Here is an 11,215-nt window from a genome sequence, read left to right as displayed (position 1 = left end):
TGCGTCCAATCACAATGGCACGTACCAAATTTCATATTCATACAATTTATATAAAAAAAAACTAAAAATAAAATACTTTGAGACGTCGGATCTAAAATCAAATGGTGAGTGGCTCTCTTGATCAAAATTGGACGGCTGGATGGTAGGGGAAGCATAGATCTTCTATGTTGTAGGGGAAGTATAGAAAATTGTCCCAAAAGATCCAGGTCTTGTCTTTCTTTTAAGGATGTGGTTTCTATAAGGCTGCAACCTTAAACAATCCAATTAATGTGCACCTCCAAATTTTATTTGATTTTGATATAAAAAATTCGTAGTATTATTTGAAAATCTATTTTCATATCTAATTATAAAATTTTAGAATCCAAAAAATGGTTAAAATCAAGTAGATTTATGAACATATGAAAATGTTGAAATTAGATGGTCTCGAAAATATGTTGCAAAATGCACTATTTCTATGACTCAAAATCTTTTTTTTTTCATTTGCATGAATGTCGATGCCATGATGATCAATTAGAGGGTTTTTCAAGATTAAAACAAATTTTTTCGATGGATCTTTGAGGTGCATCTGTAATTCTATATTTTAAGGTTGCAACCTTAGAAAAACTTTTTCCTTCTTTAAAAGAGGGATGTACTCACCTAACTTAGGGGAGGAAAACAAAGAAAAATAAAAGAGAGGAAAGCCCTTCTTGCCTTGGGAGTTGTAACCTCATCCCTCCGAAGGACACCCCGGAGTTCGCTAAGCGAACGCAGGAACATGGGAGGGACTCTGTACTTCTTTCCCGTCCTTTAGTCAGATAAAAGAACTAACTCTTAAGCCTACCCACTTAACTTAAAGGAAGCACAAGAGGAAGGCTAGAGATAAGCGTAAGCTCCCTTTTGCTTTAAGAGGGACAGCGGAAGCTTTTCCTTGCCTTATGGGAAGGGTAAGGGGCCGCTCTTCCGTGTCTTTTAAGGGCTTGCTCTTACTTAAGGGGTCTGCTCGTAAGCTTTCTTTAAAAGAGGATAAAGGGATCATCTTGCTTAAAGGGGGAAAACCATACAAGAAGCGAGGGGAAACTTCTTTCCTTTTGTTTGAGTCCCTTGCCCCTACGTAGGAGGCCCTAGAGTTCGCTAAGCAAACATAAGCACAATGGAGGGAATTCATACTTCTCTCTCATACTTCAATAAGACTTGTTTTCCTCCCTTAACTAAATAGAAGAGGAGCTTCAATAAGCATTTTAGTGTTTCGAAATAGGAAGCCTGAGTGAGGCACTCCCAGGGCCGGCGGGGGGGGGGGGGGAATCCCAAGCGGATATAGAGAGCCAAAGGCCTGGGGGAGGGCCGACTGAGGGCTTCCCCTTCTTTTCTGTCAGATGAATCAGTATGGCTCTCCTTCCTTCCTTTCGGTTAGAAAAGTAGTCTAGCTTATCTCTCTCTTCGGTATGGGAGCGAAGCGAGGGGATTCTATGTTGGAAGCTTGAGCATAGGGTCGTAGGAAGACTGATTTTGGCAGGCTTGCCGATTGAAGCCTACTCTTTAGCTCGCTTAAGAGGTCTATCTCTTCCTTTCCTCCGGTCAGGTGAGTTAGTATAACTTGTAATAGGGCTTTCCCACTCTTCGATATAAGGGATAATATGAACTTCTACTCTACACTCAATTTAAGACCTGACTTCCAATTAATAGACTCCAATTGTCCACTTCATGAAGCAGACATGAGACCCATCCACTCAAGCTAGAATCATGTAGCAATCACTTACACTCCCCCACCCTTAGGAAAACAAGCACTTAAACTAGTCCTTCATCCTCGTGTAACGGCGCGAGTACTCATATGAATAGGATATGCATATGCCTATGATTTAATGAATTGGAAAAAAAAAGACAGAGCACATCACTTTTATGAAAATTTACTATTCAGCATGCATGCTCACTCCTATTTTTGGGTAGTAGTACGCACTCGTTAAGTACCACTGCATGCAAGTCAGTAAGGTACATTTATCTAAAGGAATTGATTGCATGTCACTATGTCATTATGATACAATCAAACCACACTTCTAGAAAACTATATTTGTGGCATTTGTAAGACCTTTATAAGTGTTGCACCACACTCGCATCATCCCAATAATCAATCCTAAATGATGAAATTCAATTTGCACCTTAGATGTCGTCAAAATGAGTCCGCTCCAATAAAATATATAGACTATCCATTTGGTGAATTTTAATATTTAGGCCTTTATGAATTTAAAATCATTGTTATGGCTCTGATACCATGTCAAATACCTAATGAGGCAAAGAAAAAAATCTCTCTCTATGGATTATTATTAACATGTATAACATATAATCAGAGGTAACTTGCTCCGTAAGTTAACTTGCACAGAAAGATAAATTACAATAAGTAACATGTCTATGAAATATACACTTTCTATATATGATACATTAATTCAAAGTCTTCAATGATCTCTACAATCTAGACCTCCTTGATGGCTTAGTTTTTTATGGTTACAAATAATGGAGTTAGCAGTCAGAAGCCTTTTAAGTTTCAACAACATATACAAAGAGGAAGACCCCAATGCGGAAACAAAAGGGGCTTTTTAAAATTCTCTAATTGTCTCTCCTCATTTGTTTTAAAATTCTCTGATTGTCTCTCCTCATTTGTTTTAATGTTGCATACTACCCATGTGAGCCGTATGTTCATTTTGCATTACTTATTTGCTGTGTAGAAATATGGCGGCAAACAAGTATTTATTCATAACTTTAATCTAAATTTTTGAAATGTCTAAATTGAATTATGCTATCTTTGCTAAAAAAAAAATAGTGAACTAGAATAAAAAAAATTATACTATCAAATTAAGAATTTATTAAATTTAATTTATGACTCCTATTTAAATTAGTTAAATAAAAATTAATGTTTATTTGGAAAACTAGTTATAACTAATTTTCACATTTTCTTCTTCAAATTTTCAAAATATTTCCAAACAGCATTTTTTTTCCATGGAAGTTTGATACTAACTCTGCTTATTCTCTTTTATTTTTTGACAAAGATCATAAATATTATTAAATAAGGGGGTTACCCAAATGGGATTACATTATCAGGAATAGAAAGAGATGTGCCCCCTTTGGCAAGGGAATCAACCAAGCAATTAGCTTCCCTAAAAACATGTTGAAAAATCGCATGAACAAATATCCCAAGATCAAGGATTTGAAGCCAAATAGATTTGAGTTCCCAAGGAACACTTGTCTCTTTTTTACACCATTTAATAGTATTCTGCGAATCCCCCTCAACAGCACAAGGTCTGCCCCGAAAATTAGAAAGAATAAGCTTTAAACCTTGTAAAAGGGCCAATAAAGATAGCAGTAGCTTCTCCAATTGGTCATGCAAAAGAGAGAATATCAACTCCATTGGAATCATGAACAACTCCCCCAATACCTGCCACCCTTGGATTTCCGTGTGAGCTCCCATAAAAGTTTAACTTCAGCATATCATGCGGAGGTGGACACCACACAATCCTCGACCTAATCCTCGCCCGCCCGAAGACATCAAATTGTGGAGCAGTGTCATAACATCCATGTCTTATATTCCCCATCCTTTCTTTGTTGCAACCAACCAACATTAAAGGGAATGCTTGATCTTTAGAATGATCCTTTCAAAGGGAAAGCATTCTCTTTCAAAAATGCGCCCATTACTAGAAATGGAGAGGTTTGTTACAATACCGATAACATTTTGAGGCAGTGACAAGCTAATACCCATCATAAGCAAGAACCAATGTCAAATTCTCAATACAACTTAGCAATGGAAAAAAAAGGTGAGGCTCAGATTCCCCGGCTTCCTTATACATCAAACAAATGTTTGGAAGAATTTTCCCTCTCTTAATAAGATTATCCACAGTGAGAATATTATCTTGTGCCACAAGCCGTATGAAGATCTGAACTTTACGGGGTATCGGCCATTTTCATATCTGAGACAACTGAGGCATTGCCTACCTTCACCGATCATGGAAGAGAAGTCTGTAGCTAGACTTCATTGAAACACACCATCACGTCCCTCCTCCCATATAACCTCATCATCCAAGGCAGTCAGAACGTAACCACCTTTCAACATTTCCAAGAGGGAAGATAGTTGCACAATAAAATCATCACTCAACATGTTATATGGTAAGCTCACATTCCAAAAAACATGGTCGCCCTCTCATTAAAAAATGTTAGCAACCATGGCATTTGGATTGGTTAACTTCTCAAAAATGTCATGAAATAAGAGTTTCAAAGAAAATTTCTCCAACCACTTATGAGGCCAGAAGATATGTGAGATTTGTCACCAACTATCCATCTGATACTTCTTTCGATGAAAAGTTTGCAGCGAGCAATAGTTTTCCAAAGGAAAGACACATTTTCACCACTACCAACTCCTAACTATATGCCATGTCTATCCATTCCATATTTTGCAGCCAAAACTTTAAACCATAAATGATCTTTAAAGAGGAGACTCCGCCACCACCATTCGTATAGTAGAACCTAGTTTACAAGTTTAACTCTCGCAATCCCCAAACCTCCTTCACTATTTGGGGTACAAACTCTATCCCATCTCAGAAGATGGTATTTTCTATCATCACCATAAGAGCCCCACAAGAAGTCATGCATCATCTTTTCTATTTTCTTACAAATAGTTGTAGGAAAGACATTTAGTAAATGGGAAAATTTGCTAAACACGACTGTAACAGGGTAACCCTTCCTCCTAAAGACATATATTTTGGCTTCCAAAGATCCAACTTAATTTGAACACGATAGAAGGCTAAATCCCAAGTAGAAATAAATAATCTTCTATCCGAAATAGACAAACCCAAATAAGTGATTGGGAAATGATCTACCTTACATCCCAAAGCCTCGGCCAAATCCTGAACTAACTCTTCAATACTATTAATACCAATCAGGGATGATTTGCTAAAGTTGACCTTTATTCCAATCGTGACCTCACAGATATTGAAAAAGGTGGCAATATTACTAACCTGCAATGCATCTACATCACAAAAAATCAGGATATCATGCACATATTATAAGTGCAAGATTTGAATTTCACTAACCCTAATCGAGAAACCACTGAAATACCCACTCCCCTCTATATTTATAATCATCAAACTGAAGCACTCCACATAAAGGGTAAACAAAAATGGTGAAAGTGGATCACCTTGCCTTAAACCCCTAGAAGCTTTAAAAAGTCTAGTGAGAGAACCCTTAAACAATACAGTGAAATGAGTTGAAGAAAGACAACAATAAATCCAACTCCTCCATTTTTTCCCAAAACCTATTTTCCTCATCACTTCTAAGAGTACATCTCATTCAACTCTATCGTAGGCTTTCTCCATATCTAGCTTAATAACTACCCCTGGATTTTGCTTATCAACCTAGAATGAGTGTACTCATGTGCTATCAAAGTACTATCTGTGATAAACCTGCCCTAAATGAAGCTGATTGTGGGCTTGATACAACCACAGGTAGTACAATTTTTACCCTTTCCGTCAAAAATTTTGCCACAATTTTATATAAGCTTGTAAGCAAGCTAATGAGTCTTATATCACCAAGACCAGCAATCACATATTTTTTAGGAATTAAGACAATATATGTGGAATTGACCCATTTAGATAACTCCCCCATCTCATAAATTCCCGCACCATTTCAAGCAAGCTCAAGTAAGTCAAACTCCAAAACTTCTAGAAAAAAGACTAATGGAAATCCATTAGGGCTCGGTGCCTTATCACCTAGTAAATCAAAAATGGCTCTTTTTAGTTCCTCCACTATTACCTCAACCTCGAGCTGAGCAACATGTCTAAGTGTAAGGCATTTGAAAGGTACCATGTTTAACTTCTGGGTAAAAGACACATCTAAGTTAAAAGCCTTCTTGAAGTGGTCAACTACTGCCCTCTCCATCGCTAGACTATCATCAAGGTCAACACCCGGGATGGTGATGCTCGAGATATCATTTTGTCTCTTGCGGGCATTAGCAATAGCATGAAAGAACTTAGTATTACGATCACCCTCTTTCAATCCCTTCATCCTAGACCGTTGCTTCCAATAAATGTCTTCCAATCTTTTTAAGTAAAAAAGAAACGTATGTTTAGAGTTCCTTTTCATGCTCATCTCTTCTGTCAAAACACCCTCTTGCTGAATATTAAGATCCAACATTTTTATATCTAATAGAACCTCATCAATTTTGGTTTTAACAACATATCTACTCTCCTTCTTCCACCCAATCAGTTTTTTCTTAATCTCTAAAAGCTTCTTATGCAACTGAAAGTCAACAGATCCCACAGAAACGGTATTTTCCCAAGAGTGACAAATGAGGTCTACAACCTCTTTCTTTTCCAACCAACCAATTTCAAGATGAAAAGGTTTTGGACCACCAGTAACAACTTTAGCAACCAACATCAAGGGTGTATGATCTAAGGAGAGTCTAGTAAGAGCATGAACAGAAGCCAAAGGGACAACTTCTGACTATTCTTGGGATACTAGAAATCTATCCAATTTGGATATAGCAAGATAGACCGTACTATTATTTGAGCGTTCCTGAAATTGGGAGGTCCAGCAACGAATATCTTTCAATAAAACCATTAAACAGTCTCATATAAAAGTTTAGGGAAGGCAACACGAAAGACTCATCTAGCCACCAAATGAGGTTAAAATCTCCCCCCAAGCAAAAAATAAAAATAAAAAAATCACTCAAAACAGAAGAGAGATAATAGATAAATCCTACTTTAAGGATAGGTAAATTAGGACCGTAGATATTCAGCAAACCCTACGAGAAACTCATTAAAGGTCCAATAAAACCAACTAACAAAAACCTATCCTGACAACTAACATAAATCTTTACAAAACAAAAGGGTCCCAAAAATCCACAAACCCCCTGGAGCACCTACTGAATATATATCCAAAACGTTAACAGACCCTAAGCCCCAAATTTCCCACAACCCAAAAACTGTTGAGCAGTGCAATTTGGTCTCTTGTAATATCAAGATATCAGGTCTGAATTTAGAAATTAAAAGCAAAACATCACTCCTCCGTCTATGGTCATCCAGACCCTTTACATTCTAAGAAAGTATAATCATTTAAACATGAGTTTTAGAAGTCGAACATGGACCTTTAACACAAGATCCGAAGTAAGCTTCTTCTAGCATTAGAGCCTCTGCCAAAGCTACAGACTCAAAGACATCAGAAGCACTGCTCAGGTCCACCACCTCTATCTTGGACAAGGACACCTTCTTGGACTTCAAGGTGCTTTTGATAATACCTATAGACTTCAGACGAGCAGATGACCTCGAACCAAAAACCACCGCCATTTTTTGCTTCTCCGTATTCTTCCATGGGGTGTTAAGAGCAAAAGTCCAGGTTCAGCAGTAACAAATTGCTTCTCTGCTGCTCTAGCCTTCTTCTTTTCCTTGATTTCATCTAAAACCATACCAAAAGGAACCTCAAAATCCATACCCATATCACCCATCATGGCTCCCACCTTCACTTGGTCAGCCTCTTCATCAGCCACATCCACCTTCGCTTGGTCAGCCTCTTCATTAGCTACATCTACTAGGGGGTAAGCATTCTATGATAACAACACAGGCATCTGCTCCGGCTGAGGAAGAATATACTCCTTTGCCTCAACCAGAGCAAAATTAGAAACCATAACATCGTCATTCTCAACATCATCGAGGTCCTCTTCTTCAGCAATATTGTCAATCATCTCATCCACTATGCATGCAGCCTCTACAATAGCTTCTTCAAACCCCTAACCCTCATGAACCACAGCATCCTCCATCGTGTCAAGAACAACCAAAGCCAAATCAATGGGGAGCGAATCAAACCTTATCCTAGAATAGCCTCCTTGACCCTTTAAAGCAACCGATAAGGCAAAGGATAGATCTTCACAGAGGCAAAAACCACCAGAAACCAGTAAGAGAGTTTAGAGTTAAAAGAAGCACAAAAGTTTACCACTACCGAAAACCAGATAGTAATGGCAAGCTCTGCTCCCTTAGGCAAATTATTATAATGGGTTTGATGGGACAGGAACAAGGAAAAGCAAGGCAAGGTGTCACTTTCCAACGACAATCCATCATTCCTAAGAGGCTGAACACGGGTACCCGAGAAAATCTCCCCACCACCTTTTCCTAAATCAACTTTTCTATTTGGTGGTCCCAAGGTCTATTTGTGGCAAAGTTGACCCTAAGGGTGTGTTTGATAAGTGGAAGTTTATGGAAATGGGAGTTAAATATCCCACTTCCATGTTTGATATTACTGTGTGGAAGCTATAAAGTGGAAGCGCGCCCTTCCATGCAGTTATTTCTCAGTGTTAAAATGGGTTCATTTTTGGAAGACTTCTCTTCCAAAAAAAATGGTGGAAGAACAGTCATCCATAATTTGTGGGAGAGTCCCTTCCACTCCCAAAAACTCCATGTGTCAAACACACCCTAAGAGAAGTGGATGAGTCAATAGAAGGGCGATTGCTCACTGATAACTGCTTACAAAAAGCATGAGAATCTGAGTGATCACTAATTCTCACCACGCCGTCACCTTCCTTAGAAACCGACTTATTCGAAAGTGTGGGCATATGATTTAGAAACTGTCCCACAGGAATCCACCTCTGAGTGATTTTCAAATTTTGCAATTTTTTGAAACGTTAGTGATTTACGTTCCTCCTTGACTTCCGGGACTGCCATTTCTGAGCCTCATTGTCAGAAGCGAAGCTCCAGTAGAACCATCGCCAAAAAGTCTCTTACCTTTTTGTGCAGGAACTTGCTGCCAATCTTCACAGTTCTTAACATTTTTCTCTAATACAATAGATTTGCCTTTATCCCGGACTTTCAAAGTGTGCCCCTCAATCAAAACAAAAATATCAAAAGAAATCTACTCAATTAGAATTCAATTTTTTTAGGATAATGATATTGTTAAGTCTCCAAATTTTAACTCCAGCAAATCTATTGTCCGATCCGCTAACTGAGTTCCAATCAACATCACAATGGTCTCCACATAGTCTAGCAATTCTTTGGATAACAGATAGATTCCATGCATGAAGAGGTATGTGTTTAAGGGTATTTTTTAACACTTGTAGCCCCGTTGCGAATAAAGAGAAAGACAATACGCGACCTAGGTCCACAGGTACCAAAATGCCTACAGACTATAGAAGCCGTAGGATAATAAGCCCTGATCCATAAGCGAAATTTCCAACAATCTCAGAATGACCCAAGAAAGTTCAAGAATGTTGATAGAGGTCTCCTAAGAATACCTGCCGAGTTTCGTCGCAATCCGACGAGTTTAAGGCAATATAAATGCAGAAATAATTTTGGGAAAATCAGCCTCTATTGCCTTGAAATGGATCTTATAACTACATCCCTATCATCAGAGCGTCAAATGACAGTGTGACCTCCGACATTGGATTCGAAATGTCCGAAAACCCCTATGGATCAAGTTTTGGCTTAATCAAACGTTCTTGGACCAATTTATGGCCAAATTACCCTAAATGGGTAGGTCACATGCTATTACCATACACCCTTACTGAACCAGTTTCCATTAATGGAAACTGTGTTCATGGGTTTCAAGCTCAACTTTGAATGACCATATCTCTCTTATCCCAAGCCGGATCAAGGTCAAATTTTACGAGCGTGTACGTGTTGTTGACACGAGCAATTTGATATGTGGCATGTCATGGTCCAAGCTAGGAGAAAAACACGAGAAAAGATCGCGATTCAAGGCATGGCCCGTAGGAGCACACCTCGATCGAGAGGCCACATCATGGAGCTCGCACGCCGGATGGACCCAAAATCAGACCCATTACGAGCACAAGGTTTGAGGTTTCATCAAAGTCGAACCTTGCACTTGATGAAGGTCAGATTCGACGCACGATGAGTATGAAGTTGTTGTACTTTCCAGCCACCAAAAACCAAATTCCGGCTAAATGATCAAAAATGGAAAATGGTCGTTTGGGCACCAAATCAAGCCACATTCGTTGCCAAATGCTCACGATGACTAGCTCGTCGATATTCAGTGAAGAAATCATCAAAGAACACCAAAAAACACGCACAGTCTTGAAAAAAAGATTGCACGTTTCTTGTGGTTTTCACACTTCATGATCGTGGCCTAAAGACTCAATCTGTGGCTCAAAAATGGTATCAAAACAACCGTCTTCCTGAGCCATTCAAGAAAAAAATCATATTTCGACCAAACGGAGACCAAAAAAGACCCTGAACTAACCCGAGAAGATCGTAAGAGTTCTTGGGCACAGCAAAGACTCAATTGGAATTATGTGGATTGTTCGTACAACAGCAAAATCATCATTTTGTCCCATTTTTTTAGAATTTTTTTAATTCACTTAATTGTTATTTTTTAGTAATTAGGTCAAGTTTTGATTATACACCCATGTTTGGGCCATGTATAAACAAGCACGTACATCCAGTACCGAACCCACTTTGGCCTAATAAAATTTTATCTTTTATTCAATGTTGAGTCCCGTTTTAGAAATAAAAATGTTAGAAATTTTTAAATTAGTACCCCCAAGCTCAAAAGTAACTCTCTCTCTTTTCTCTTTCTCTCTCTTCTCTCCCCTCTTCAATCTCTCTCTTCTCTCTCCTCCCTCGCTTTTTTTCGTACTTCTCTCTCTATCGCCTCCAAACCTTTTTTTCGTTCTTCTCTCTCTTTCCTCATTTTCATGGTCCGTGTTTCATTCATGCTCACTCTCTTTCTCTCATTTGCTCCCTGCACAACCAGCTTCTCCGGGTACACCCTCGCGACCACTTTTACCTGTCTTGCTCCCGTGAGACAATCTCCATCTTGCCGCACGACCACCTCACTGCCGCGCATCATCCTACACTGCCGCACGACCACCTTCTCCCAGTGCACCCTCGCGACCACTTTTCACTGCCGTGCACCTCGCCCTCAACCCTGCCGAGCCACTTCCTCATCCCGTCAAGCCCTCAACCCTGCCGAGCCACTTCCTCATCCCGTCAAGCCCTCAACCCAGCCGAGCCACTTCCTCATCCCGTCAAGCGCTCCACTGCCGAGCTTTCTTCCCATTGCCGTGAGCACAACCCCTTCTACTGTAAATCACGCGCACCAGCATTGTCATGCGCTACCGTCCCTTCCACTTATCTTCGCCCCTTTTTCTCTGTTGTCCACCTTCCTGGCGGAGCCCTCTTCTTCAGCCGACTGTTATCCCCCAACCTCAGCGACCTTGCCATCGGCCCACCTGCAACCACTCACGGGCCTCTCT

General features: G+C 39.5%; 1 protein-coding gene across 1 annotated transcript; it reads right to left on the bottom strand.

The window, feature by feature from the left end:
* Positions 1–5,643: 5,643 nt before the first annotated feature.
* Positions 5,644–7,301, bottom strand: LOC105420067 (uncharacterized). Its single transcript, XM_011622218.1, has 2 exons — positions 7,103–7,301; positions 5,644–6,407 (listed from the first exon to the last, which is right to left on the bottom strand). Exons 1-2 carry the CDS (start codon positions 7,299–7,301, stop codon positions 5,644–5,646), a joined length of 963 nt encoding a protein of 320 aa, XP_011620520.1.
* Positions 7,302–11,215: the final 3,914 nt, after the last annotated feature.

This window comes from Amborella trichopoda, chromosome 7 (assembly GCF_054954075.1).
Source record: "Amborella trichopoda isolate Santa Cruz 75 chromosome 7, AtrichopodaSantaCruz75HAP2 v2.0, whole genome shotgun sequence".
Classification (NCBI taxonomy): domain Eukaryota; kingdom Viridiplantae; phylum Streptophyta; class Magnoliopsida; order Amborellales; family Amborellaceae; genus Amborella; species Amborella trichopoda.
This window is presented reverse-complemented; position numbering and strand designations above follow the sequence as displayed.

Coding starts and splice junctions, on each gene's coding strand:
- LOC105420067 (XM_011622218.1), bottom strand. CDS start 7,301: ATGGCGGTGGTTTTTGGTTCGAGGTCATCTGCTCGTCTGAAGTCTATA. Junction 6,408..7,102: donor CTTCGGATCTTGTGTTAAAG/GTCCATGTTCGA, acceptor GACTCTCCTTAG/ATCATACACCCTTGATGTTG.